Consider the following 13,601-nt stretch of genomic DNA (forward strand, 5'->3'; position numbering starts at 1 on the left):
TGTGTTTAATAACGGTGTGTTCACACAGCAATAGTGTGTGGTCCAGATGGGGAGATATTACCTGAAGAAGACAATGTACCGCTGTCAGCTGCTGGGGCCGTTTCCGAGCTGTTATTCCAGGCTACATCATCATTCAGAGTCGCTCCCGTTCCATTATTCATCCCAACGTCACATTTGTGTGATTTAAAGCGTTGCTTGAATTGAGGCATAATCTTGGAAAAAATAAAATCCATTTTATAGCATGGTGGCGAGCTCCTGCTACAAAAGCACACACACACACACACACACACACCTAAACGCTGCATATAATGAGCTCATTAAACAATTTCAAGTTCCGTGGGTCATTTTTCTCTGTTAAACATGTCATGTTTACTAATGTATCAGGTGTTGTACCATATTCCCAGTATTCAAGTCCTAATGTTTGTTAATGTTCCTTCTGGCTCGGCATACAGTAATTAGAGTAAGAGCTGTCATTAAAATGAGCCTCTGGTTCAATCACCTATTAAATTGGACAGTGATACAAAACGAGAAGCTCTCAATCCACGCGGGGAAGCGTTCGCTCTGAGATTCAAATAGCGCAGAGGTGAATTAGTAACTTCTCTTCTTTCAGATGAGCCAGAGTTGTCAATAGTGTATTAATGGTGATGCGTTTGATTACAAGTGTGGCACCACAACTATGAGCCCTGGGAAATGTGCTAATTAAATCCCTGCATGTGGAACAACATGAATCATGAGAGGCAGTTTCATTAAAGGGAGAAGGGGAAATCAATTTTGGGTGTTCGTTGCTCTGAAGATTAGCAGTTGCTGTCACCTCCTCTTAATGGATTGGCTGTAGTGCAGGTCAGTCAGGTTATTGACTATTTCTATTGTGATCACAACATAGGCCTAAAGTTTTAGAAATTCTATTTGTGATTATTTACATTACTGATTGAGAGATTGATTTTGCTGATGCTCCAGCGATGCTGTATTGTATTTCTTATTTTTTTTAACCTTCCAGCTACCATCGGTCACATACATGTACATGCGTGTGGATCCATTTTAGCATCTTAATTTCAGGTTTCAAATAGATTCCATGTTTAAAAGCTAGTTGGCAAGTAAGACTTGGCAAAGCGTTGCATTTTAACTATAACTTAAACCATGAAGCTTCTCCCTCACTTGGTGAAAGCTGTACAAAGCTAACAGAAAGACACTGTTTTCTAAGGCAAGGTGCTAAAAGCTGACGTTAGACATGCTTCATTGAAGAGGTGCAAAAACCTACCAATATGGGATTATAAGTGTGTCGAAACAAAGAAGTAGAGAACCACTAGTCAAATCAGGCAACTATCACTCGGCTGATGTATTTACGGGAAGTCAGAGCTCACAACATTGTTAGAAATTCAAAAGCTGATGGTGTCGGTTTTAACTCAGAAAGAGTTCAGTGATTCCATACAGAGCTCCAACGTCTTCGCTTTCCTCCTGTGATCAAATCATCTGTTTTCTGGATCCTGCTGCAAAAATAAAGAATGCTTTTATTTGTCTCTTTTTTTTTGCACGCTATGATATGCATGGTTGTGTTCTCCTGTTTGAGTATGCTTGGATGTAACCGGTTTCCTGACATATTTCTAATGTGTTGCAGCTGGAGATGTCAAAGCAAGATGACAGAGGCAGCGAGGACGGCGCTACTCAAACCAGTGTAAGTGGAAAAGAACCTTCCCGCTCCTCTCCAGATATTGTTTGTCTGACCTCATTCTTCCTATTCTCATCTGACTTTCCTCGCTAACCTCTCCCAGTGACATGACAGATCATTGCAGGCCAATCCAATTCACTACGACTGCACTTGTCATTGAATAAATCACCAAGACACAACTTGGCTCGGAAATAAAGGAGCCATAAAATCAAAATGGCCCCACATGTGCATACGTCTTCGCACTGACACACACTCGCAGGGTGATGTGAGATGGATTAACAACAGAAAAAGGCCACCGGGCATCACACACACACACTCCCATGCAACTGGAAGTAGGAGCACACATTGCCATGTAGAAAAGCAAGCACAAGAAAATATGATATTGTTCCTCTGCCATTTGTCTTCCACCTGGCAGAAAACCATTTGTTCATTGGCCTTCCAAGTCTTTCCCTCTATTTGTTTGGCTTAGACTTGCCTCTTTTTTTTGTGTGTGTCAGTGTGTGTGTGTTTGACAAACATTTCATCCCTCTTTTAGAAATATAGCTGCTGGCTGGAAAGTCTCCCTCGCCTGATTATCCTCATCCTCATTGTCACGCTGTGTTTCTGTTTCGGTGGCGAAGCTGTCTGGGATCTTTGCATTTTGTAAACCACTCATCATCTTAAGATTACCTTGTTTACTTGAAATCGGGCACAACCCAACAGCTTGTGTATTCACTTAAAGTAACCTTGTGTTTGTGTGTGTGTGTAGGAATCCACAGCAACAACACTGGTGTCCTGTAGTCAGGAGAGAGAAGGTCCCACAGAGAAGAGTCCTCCCAGTCCCATCCAGTCCGAGAGGGAAGCTGTGCTCGTTGGTACGCTGAAACCAGTCTTCCATTATCCACATCACTCACTCAGAAAGTCTGTGTGTTGTTATTTACCCAGCAGTCATAGGACTCGCACACAATGAACACACATGTACTTGTTGTTACTGTACTTTCCTATGGATAAACGATTTCAGGACATTTTTGCAGCATGTGTTGAGTCATCTAACTGTAATTCAGTCCGTGTGTGCGTAGCCAGATGTGTATATGATGGCTTGTCTGTATTTGTAAGCTTTTAGCGATTCTTTTACACATTTGAAATCCGGATCAGAAGCACACGTGGGCCGAGAGATGCCGGTTACACAACCTTCAGCACACATTTGCGAGCAGTTTAGCTGCAATAACGGCCCCATTGTTTCAACCGGGTTTGTAGTAAGCTGATCATTATGCACCTTTTTCATGAAATATGCTCCATGAAAGGATGAGATGAAATGGAAATGGTTGGCACTTCTAAGGAATTGGTGTGCTTCCGACAAGCAACGTAGTACAACTGATCATTCAATGACCTTATCTGAAGGCAGAAGTGTTCATGTGATTTCCAGATGACTGCGCTGATATTGTGACTCGCCTCGAGGCTGCACGCCACCGCCTCCCTCATCGCTGCCGCAGAATTAAAGTGCTTTCAAGCGCAGCACCGGCAACGTTTTATTTTCTACTTTTTGCAGCCTAAAAGAGAGGAAATACAAACCGTGACATGATGATACTGCGAGTTAATTTCAACTCGTGTGACTGTTTATTGTACAAAAGCAAATCAGACTGAGACAATGCAAACTCCCTTTTTTGAGGGGATGGCTGTATTTTCTGCTGGAAGAATGGTGTAAAATTCAGGATGCTCGAGATAAATCCCCTCCTGCATAGTTCACCTCATGGTTGTTTCCATGGCAGGACAGCAAAGCCGCATTTGAGAAGCTGAACCATCATAAACTCCAGAGGTTGAGTTAGGTTCAACTTCAGTGGCATCACGCGTGTAGAGGTAAACAGAAATATGCAGGATAAAATGATTTTTGATGCACATACTATACATGGAAAAATGCAGCGGAGGTGTGGAGTCAGCAGAAAGAGCCATATCTACCGGTCCACTCCTCGCCATAGTGTTCGGAGCAGCCGTGTCCAAACTCCAGCCCGCGGGCCAATCATGCCCCCCCGAGCATAGATTTTATATGTGCGTTCCAGTTTTGCCCTGGGCACGCCAGCAGGTTACCATAGCAATGTTGAAAACTGGGAGTAAAAGTTCCCAAACTCCAACATCGCACGTATACAGGATGACGCAGAGTCTGTTGAAATGCTCTGTCGCTGGTGCCATTTTAACTTTTAAGTTCAAATTGTACAAAACTGTGAAACGATCGTGATCGGGATAGATACATCACAGTGTGCATAATCCATCAATCAACCCACCAATCATTCAAATTGTATTTAACACCTTATTAACACAAGCCGATATCACGCAAGTGCAACAACTCGGTGTACGTCAGCAAGCCACCTGATATTAGTTCACCAGGAGGTCCTGCATTTTATTTCCCAAAGCTCTCACAACTAAAAGACGGACTGAGTTCGGCCACTCTCTCTTGTTCCCCTCTGCCTTGCAAAGCTCTTTGGACTTTTAATGGCGGGTAAAATGCAGCATCTCAAAGCGGAACGCTGATATCCTACCACATGCAGACACAAGTGGATAGGGAGGCAGAGTGGCTGAGAAAGAGACACCATTCACCCCACGACAAGTCAGTCTGCCATCAAAATGAGTTCAGGGTGTTAATCCAAGGTAAAAGATCACCTTTCATCTTTAAGACAATTAAACACCGACGCTGTAACTGCTTCAGTGGACCATCTCTTGCAAATGGCTTGAAATTAACTCATACTTGGCTTTGTCTCTCAATGCACCGTTAGTTGCACGGTCATTATCTTATTCCTTGCCGGCAGAGCGGCTCGAGGCGAGTCAGAGTCGTGTTTCCTCCTTAAATATTCTCATGTGATTGTCACATTGTTGCTGTAGAGATGGAAGTGGAAAGCTTTGTGCCTTAAACACTGCTTGTGTTTGTTTCAATCGTTGGTCCCTCAGTGCTCTATTACTGGTTTACTAAGCAGGTAAGGGGGGAGGGGGGGGGGGGGGATTATCTCTCTGCTGGCCCTGCCTCTGCACCGATAGCAGATGGTTTGTTTGAGCGGCGGGGGGGGGTATGGCTTTGATGAGAAACAACGGCATCAGAGCTGTCATTAAACACTCCCTCTAATCTGCAGCCACAACGTACACGGGGTTCTAACAGCACCGGGACCCCGGGAAGAGCCGCTTGCATCTCGTGTTTTACTCAGCCAGAGGAGAGGCGAAGGAGCGCGTCCTCTGGCTGGGTGTCAGTATTTGACAGACGACAGACACTGAAGGCATTGTGACTCGTTTTTTTTTTTTTCCTCCCCAGGAATCATTTCGACCTTTCTGCACGTCCATCCGTTTGGAGCCAGCATCGAGTACATCTGTTCCTATCTGCAGCGTTTGGACACAAAGGTAACAGACTTCCGCCGTAGAGTAAGATCAGCAGTGTCAGACTGATGGGCTGGGCTATATGGCGTCTCCTCATTACCAGCGTCCTCCTTAATGCGTTTACCGCCTCCATCGTCCAAATTAACGGAGGCTATAAACTTTAAACGGCGGTTTGTCGCACAAATTCTGACAAACTGCCCAATCAGGAGTTACGATACCGTGATTTTAATGTGTTTTAATTTTCTTCTTTGAGATAAAGATTTGTTTGTCTAATCATTTTCCATCTTTTGCAAAGAGCAATGGAGAAACGCGACGGGCACGCCGTTGTTTTAATTGATCCGCCACTGTTGCTTCGTGGTGGCAGATTAGATTAGATCTGCTGTAGATAATTACATTGATTCTTTAACAGCTAAGCTAAAGGCTTTGGTTGTTATCTGGTCAACGTGCTCTCTGTAACCGTTGCCTCCGATCTGCCTTTTTTTTTTTTTGCCGTTCTAATCTGATTAGCTAATGGTTATTCATGAGCCTCCTTCATTTTCAACACAAAGATTCATGCCACGCATTTCGTGGTTTTATTATCACTGACCAAACAAGACACTGAATCAGACCTCATTACTGAAGAGAATTAATTTACCATCTGCAAAAACTTTGTCCCGACGTCAGCAAGAGTTCTCTCAAATGTTCTCTGTCGCAACTCTGAATGTTCTCATCGCCCTCCTGAATCATCCTCACACATACAAATAATGGCGTGTGATCGTCCGCGTGCCTCTTGTTTTATCTTTCTGTTTAGGTGAGTGTTCGCACGCCCACCACTCTTGTCTGTGTCTGTATGAATTTGCCTTATCTGGGTGTTATTCCCACACTGACACTGTGCTGAACGCATCCAAACAGCCCACAGGGGTTTGTCAATATCACTGGCTAGACTCCCCAACAGCAAGCCCAAGCAGCTCTGCTTATCTCGTGGCTCCCACACATGGCTCTATTGTCCATAATGACGCTCCAGTCCCGTCTCCATGATGGACCCTAACGTATCCTGACATCAGCACAGACGGCCGGAACAACGTATTTACTAATGCGAGACACCGTGGGTTGTCCACAGAAGCTCCTACGGGGAGTTTTGGCAGTTTCAATTGACTAATGTTCCTCAACCCACCCGAGTGATGTGCGAGCCAGAATACGATTAGTCAGGTGGCTGCTATTCCGTCACAAGCTCGCTATGAATTTACTCAGACTACGATCCTCAAGGCGTGAGGGCAAATGTGTGGAGGTTTTGTTGGAGTGTGTAAAACAATAGGTTCCTTGATGTTCTCTGAAAGACCATGTGTATTTAAAAAAAAAAAAAAAAGAAAATTATGAGTAATGGCTTCACACCGATGGGTAAGAAACTCCGAAATAGTTTGTCATATTGAACACGAACATTAAAAGTTGTCAGCAGCCACTCCAGACCAGAATGGAGCCAGAATCTTTCAGTGAATTTATTTATTTTTCAGATGAAATTGCAGCAAAAATGATTCTGCTGTCTGTTTTTGCACATGTGGGCTTTCCTTTTTTTCTTTGTCCAATCCTCTTTTGTTTCCTGTGCATCTGCAGATTAACCCCAGTGAGGTGGAGGCTCTTCTCTCTCGGCTGCCCTGCACCTTCAGGCAGGAGATGACTGGTGTCGGAGCCAGTCTGGAAAAGCGCTGGAATTTCTGCGGCTTCCAGGGAATCAAGAGCACGTAGGCCGTGCCAGTAATATTTCCGAGGCGTGGGAAGAGGACGACGGGCCGCTGAGGCAGAGGCAACATGGGGGCGGGGGGACACGTGAAAGACACAATTATAAAGCCCCACAAGTATCAAAGACTGTGAACTCGATGCAATTCTTCAAGGACACAGAAGACTGAGAACAAATCAGGAAGGAGTGTTTCTTGAGAATTTTAGGGACTTTGTGGAGATGACTGGGATTGTCACAGAAATCCTGTTGACAAACCAACGGACGCTAAATCAAAGTGTCTGAGAAATATTTTAAGTCTCTGGGAGTCACAGAAGAGCACCAGTTCTACAATCGCTCCGTAATTATTGCCCACACGGGGCGGGGCATTGTGCTTTTGGGGTCCTGTCGTCGTGTCAGAATGGTTCGGGACCGGGTTAGCAAGGAGGCTCATCAGGGTCCAATTGAACACTCTAGAGCTCCGGGTCTTTGTCTTTTTTGCCGTCCCTGGTTTGTAACATAGATCAAAAATTGCTATATTTCTTCATTCTCTGTAAAGACTGTCAACAGTTGCATAGAATCATTTGTTGTACTACACTGTAAATGCTTGGATGATATTTTTGGAGTATAAAAGACAACATTTTGAGTACATAAATATGTTTGTACTTCATTTCTATACATACCTGACACTTGGAGAGGAGGTGTCTGTGGGTGATTCCGGAGGGAGACACTAATGCTCTGCTTCAGGGTGTGTTCGCCGTCTGGCTTGAGCAGTGCTGTACGTTTTCTAACGTCTGCCTTTCCCTCAGTACACGATGCTGTTTTCACGACCTCCAAGAAGCACTGTTTTGTCTTTCCAACGCTGATTAACCAGGCTGGGAGCCAGACTTAAAGACGGCGCACAAGCATCACACTTACCTTGGAAACACACCGAGGGGATGGTGTTAATGACGTTTAACTGGCGATGCGGTTAGTGTGCTGCCGCTGCTTTTGGTGCACACACTAAATATTTGTGCGTACGTGTGTGAGTGTGTGCGCTACTCGCCTGCATCCATATATTCAGGTTATTCAACGCTCTACCAAGAGGAGGTTTTTCCTCCGTCTTTGCCAGAGAGAGGCAGCTCTTGCAGCCAAGACTGAAGGTTCCTCCCGAATGCCCAGTGAAGCATGTTAAATGTCCCCCCCCCCAGTTGCTCAAAAAAACAATACTTTAATATTACACATGATTTGCTCTCATCTGCCTCCACGATCTCCACATTTCAATCTATTGCGCTGAGCTGTTTAAAATCTTCCTGTGTGGTTTGATGTTGCAAAGGATCAGTCCTGCTTTTCTCTCATCTCGCGAGACATTTTCTCGTTACTTGTTCTGTGAATGATATTACTGACAGATGAAGAACTGAAGTTCATCCTGCCTGTTGGTGCACTTGGGCTGATGAGAGACGTTGCTGGCGAAAGCTTTTGCGCATCTCTTTGCGCATCTCTCTATCCAAGCCGAACATCCCCGCTGGAAGAACTCCAGCAGCGTGTCGCCTCTCACGCGTCACTTTCTCTCTCTTGCACATCATCAACACATCAATACGGTGCATCGTTTTTCTTTCATCGGTCTCACGCTCCTTCCCCGCTGATTTACCAATCCCTGTGCGCCGACTCGACTCGAGGCGCTCGCGATTTATCTCGTCTTCAGCTGTGTGTGTGCACAAACCTTTCTTGTGATGGCGCTTCAGGTTCAAGGAAGCAGACGCACACTAATTAAATCCAACAGCAGTCCCCGCCCGGCGAGCGTCGCCCTCTGCACGCCGGTGCTCCCCCCACGCTCCCGGGACGCAACACGGGGTCGCCTCATTAATTCAATTCAAGGGGTATGCGAGCAAATGCTGCTGCTGGAAAGACGAGCCCTCTCATGTGACGTTCCTGAGAGGCGCTTTTAAAGCGTCCTTGGGCAACCAGCAGAGGTCAAGCGTCAGCAAACAGCGGAGGTCGCGTTTTAACGTTGAGGGCGTCCTTGTCTCTCTTTCTTTAAAATGACTCCCTAAGTCCATTCCTACAGCCTCACGTCACGTTTTATGATGAGTGTAATTTGACTTGAGGAGATAAGCGGGTTCTTCTGGGCGAAAGCACGACGCTTGAGAGAGATACCCTTAATTACCTTTTTCCTCTCGCGGCCTCCCTTGAGCGGGCAGGTGAGATATAGATACACATGCAATCGGTCCAGAATAAGATTCAACAATTAATCACGGGAATGGATTGGAACACAGAAGGACATCGCCTTTAAGATGGTCCGAAGCAGACCTGGACCAACAGGTGGCCAAGATCTGGGTCTGGTTTGCATTAACAGAAGGTGGATTCCCACAGGTTCCTGTGGGTTCCTCTTTTAATGAAAGCTCCAAGGTCCTCATTAATTTCTGTGTGCATAAAAGCCCTAAAATGTGAGATATCCAAGGTGCCAGAGCTTTGGTGCAAAGATTCTCTGGAAACGGTTTGCTGCAGGCAAAGACGATTAATTCATAAAAGTAGAACTGGAGAGATTTTATTTTTTTGAGGATTAGTTGTTTGGCAGTCAGCAAATCATATCTTGTCCAATGTTTTACATGTTTTTTTCTTCTTCTTTTTTGTCTCCAATGTTTTGGCGTGCACTTTTTGCCTGAATGACTGGCAAGTGTTGGAATAATTGCTTGGCGCTGCTCTCTGGGGGTGTCTGGGCACAGGACATTAAGCTGTGGCTTTCGCTAGAGGATGACACACAATGCTTCTCGCTGTTTCCAGCCAATCTCGTCCTCTCTCCTCCAAACTTAGATCTTCAAACCAAATTGGGGGGCTCAGCAGTGGAATGCCCATAAGGTGTTTGCAACCCACCAACATCAAATACCCAGAGCAGTCAGGTGAGGGGAAGCCTCTCTGTGTACTTTAGGAAATGAATTAATGGCATTATTCTATAAATCCGTCCGTTTTAATGCTGCTGTTTGGCCCATTGCGTTGTGAACCGAGTGGACACGATCAGTGGGTTTGATCAGAAATGAGACTGTAGTGAGGCTATTACCAGGTTAGATGGGATAATGAAACCATCTCCTAATGAGCGATGGCCCCTCTTCATGCTGTTATGAATCAAGTGACCTTTACCAAAGAAGAATCGCCTTGCACCCTCAGCAATTATCTGCACAGTGGAAACTTATGGGAGTAACGCTTATTTTTAGACATGAGAGGTGATTTACAGAACCAGTTCTTTAATGGTTTTGCAGTGTTCCATCCTGATTAAAAACTGATGTTAAGAATTGCTGCCAAAATATTCCCCCCTTACTGTAAATTGTTGTATGACTTCCATTAAGCCCACATGGATGCCTGGTTCCAGGATGCTGGGACGGCCTCCTGGAGCCAAATGGACGGCACATTCACACTCACAGGATTGGTTTCATGTCCACACAGCAAATGCAGCATGCAGAGTGTACGAGTGGAGAATCTGAATAATGGGCAGGTGATTACGGTATATAAACTGAAGCCAGAGAAGAAATAGAAGATCTGGAAATGACTTGGTTTCCAATGAAACATCTCCCAGGAGGAGATGGATGGGTGAGATAGAGCGACCAGAATATCTGATGAGCCCGATGCATCTGGACCCTAAGTCACGGGCAGAGGCTGGATGTAACAAACATGGAGGGGGGGGGGGGGGGGGAACAATCACAGCTGAAAGCATCCAAGAAATGAATGGCGGAATCAGATTAGTGAACAGCGACAATCAGCCGACCATGGGTGGAATGCAAATTAATTTTGTTGGCCTCTGTCTCACGCCGAATGGCGTCTTCAAACAAGGCGTGAGTATTTTTATTAAATACAGGAAGACGGTTTCCAATATTTGAATAACCAGCAGGGAAATTTATTTACACCCTAAGAAAAAACATCCAAAGGGCATTTAAACAGCATTTTAATACGTAATTATGGTCAAACTTTCAATCTAAAAAAAAGAAAAGTCTTTGTGTTGGCGTTCCATTGTCATTCAGGTGTATCCTGCAATCAACTTCCTCATGGTGAAGCTACTTCATGTTTGTTCAGACTGTCTGTGTCTTTGTGGAGAAACAGGTTTGGCTGTAAACTCCTGCTGCCCAAAGCGTCAACATGAAATAGGAAGATGCTTGAACAAACCACATAATTGAATGTGTCAGCGTTATTAACTTCAGTTAATGCCTTTGGGTTCACTGCTGCACGGCTTGATCGTGATCCCAGGGATGAGTTGTATTGGACTCAACAGCCTCTTAGCTTATTCTCAATGCTTGATTAACTGGTTCATAAACCCAACTGTTAACCCATGAGCTCCACGATTCTTCAAAGAAGCAGTACTGGAGGTATCAAAATGCTCAAATGGATGAGAGAACATGTGTAGGACTAGTTTCTATGAGATATTTGTGGTTTATCATAATATTTTATTAATCTCGTGTGACAAAAAAAAAAAATATTTAGTGGTGTGATTGTTGGACAGCCATGATGAGCAGTATTTTAACATTTTATTGCCCAAATTATTGGGCAATACCAGGATTGACCACTAGATGGACATACAACACATTTACCCTTAATCTAAGTACTGTACTGTGGGCTTTATAGGACCGGTGTATGATCCATGGGTGGTTTGTAAATTGCTGCATGAATGAAATAATTGTAGCTTTTAGAATCCACTCAGCTCAACGGGTCAGTTGTCATTTGTTTGCGACAGAAATCAACCTGAAGAGAGACTTTCTTTATATTAATAAATCAAATGAAAAACAAAATCTGATCCAGTAATCATCACGTTACATGTTATTCTGTGTTGGTGTACATATAGAACAATTATTTTGTAGCTGGCTGTGTTCAGATGAAAGAGTAGAATGAGGAGAAGACGTTATTCTCCAAATGCAATTTATGAGAATAAACGTCGAAAGGCGCCGAGATTAGTTTAAAATTCGACATCTGCCAGAATTCCACAGCTGAGGCAACATGGCTGCCATTGTGCCAATGGCACGGTGGATACGCACCGTTCCACAGTAGTGTGTCTACGCCCTGTAGCCGGAGGAACGACATCGGACCACCTGTTCCCGAGTTATAATGTGCGACAACCCAGAACCAGTATCAACATATCCATCTGTTGCGTGTCGGAAACAGGTTCCAACCAAACCATTGCTCCAGCGGCAGAGGGCTTAACAGGCCTGTAATAACCATTGCTCTTTTAGCAGTTCACAGTAAAAGGACCCGATTGTTGACACGAGAGATGGTGCAGCTCTGGGTTTGAATCATGCAAGTCACCGGCAGGCAAATCGCATTCATGAGCAGGTTGTAGAAAAAGTCCCAAGACAGGTTTTTAACCACAGCTGGGTGAGAACGCAAAACATGCAATCCAAATCGGGAGGTGACAGCAGGATACAAGCCTAACCAAACTACTGGCATGTGAAACAGCAGCACACAGTTCACTCTGGAAGATAGAATAATGAGACCCTGAACTCATCACGGTTGGGTATAGACGATCACAGCGGAGGGAAAAAAAAACCCACAGGAAGTCTAACAGGAGGCTGCCGGCTAAACACCTGGAACAGGAAACAAGCAACAGGTAATGAAAAAAGAGAGCGAAACAGAACACTTAATGAGGGCCTGTGAAAGAGATGGGAAAGGACAGGAAGTGTCAAAATACAGCTACGTCATCTCAGGCGGCAGCTATCGCTGCACTGTGGAGTCATCCAATCTCTTCTTGCTCCTCACGCGTCAGATGTTGAGAATCATCCGATCAGACGCTTGTCTACGTTTCTCACAGCTTCCCAGTCTCTGGAATTGCAGCTGCCGCCCTATTAATGACTATACCTGGCAATAATTATCGTTCTCCAACGAGGTGACGACTTTATTCAGATATCGCAGGCAGCTTGCATTCTAATGCTCGAGTCATATAGACTGTGAAGCGCGTCTTCACACGGGAGCCAACAAGGTCAGCGAGGAGAGAATGAATTTGCAAAGAGCAGCGGCTGATGGTGAGATCGTTCCTGGAAACGTTGGGCCACGTCCACACCTCATCGGACCCGAGGCCTTTCTGGACCCAGCTGGAAGAGTCGACTGTGGCTCACACTTCTTTCTTCAATTCAAAGCGTTGTATTACATGTTTGGAACTTCACCCATCATTCACCCATCATTCACCCGCATTGAGCAGCACGCTCCACTGCACGTGTAGATGATCACTCTGGGTAGAAAGGATCAACTCTTGTCAGTTATTATCATGAATGCCCCCCCAGCAGGATGATTCGGAGCACCGGCTGCAGAGAATGTGAACATTCCCATCTCTGATATCGCAGCAAGATTGCAGGGAGATTGCATCACGGTATATGAAGTCGAATGGAATTCAGATACTGAAACAAAAAAAAAGTGTCTAAAGGCTGTTCAGCACATCAGCTCTGCACTAAATAATGGAGAGAACTTTTTTTTTTTTTTTTTTTTTAATCATTATAGTCCAGCATGTAAATGAAGTAACAAATTCGTGTCACAAACACAAATAATCTCATGAAACATTTTTCTCATCAATAGGAACCGCCGCGTCCTCCACTTCCTCATCGCTCCCGGCGGAGGTTACCGGGAACTCCTCCCTCTGCCGGTGCCGCAGGGAGGGACGCGCCAGTCGGCAGACGTCAGCTGGCCCGTGCGCGTGTTTCTACGGAGAGGAGCGAAGTTTAGTTTTAAACCAAAAGAAAACGAGAACAAACAAACAAACAAACAAAAAAAAAGCGACAACATGATCCTCCTCATCTTCATCAGCCGCTTCTCCTGCTCATAAACACCGAATCCTGCGACCGGAGGTCCGACTGACGTGTAAGTTACCGCCGTGATGAAGGCTCTCCTACTTCCTGTTGCGCTGCCGGACACGCGGCGTGGGGGTCGATCGGGGGCTTCGTTCTGTCAGCCGCGTTCGCG

General features: G+C 45.1%; 1 protein-coding gene across 1 annotated transcript in view; it reads left to right on the forward strand.

The window, feature by feature from the left end:
* enox2 (ecto-NOX disulfide-thiol exchanger 2) overlaps positions 1–7,333 on the forward strand; it is a 93,373-nt gene extending 86,040 nt beyond the window's left edge. Inside the window, exons 13-16 of the mRNA XM_068740354.1 lie at positions 1,616–1,672; positions 2,415–2,520; positions 4,941–5,026; positions 6,593–7,333. Of these exons, the coding sequence (XP_068596455.1) occupies positions 1,616–1,672; positions 2,415–2,520; positions 4,941–5,026; positions 6,593–6,724 (381 nt within the window). The 3' untranslated portion in view covers positions 6,725–7,333. The remainder of the gene's footprint in view (positions 1–1,615; positions 1,673–2,414; positions 2,521–4,940; positions 5,027–6,592) is intronic.
* Positions 7,334–13,601: the final 6,268 nt, after the last annotated feature.

The sequence above is a fragment of the Brachionichthys hirsutus genome, chromosome 6 (genome assembly GCF_040956055.1).
Source record: "Brachionichthys hirsutus isolate HB-005 chromosome 6, CSIRO-AGI_Bhir_v1, whole genome shotgun sequence".
In the NCBI taxonomy this organism is placed as follows: Eukaryota; Metazoa; Chordata; class Actinopteri; order Lophiiformes; family Brachionichthyidae; genus Brachionichthys; species Brachionichthys hirsutus.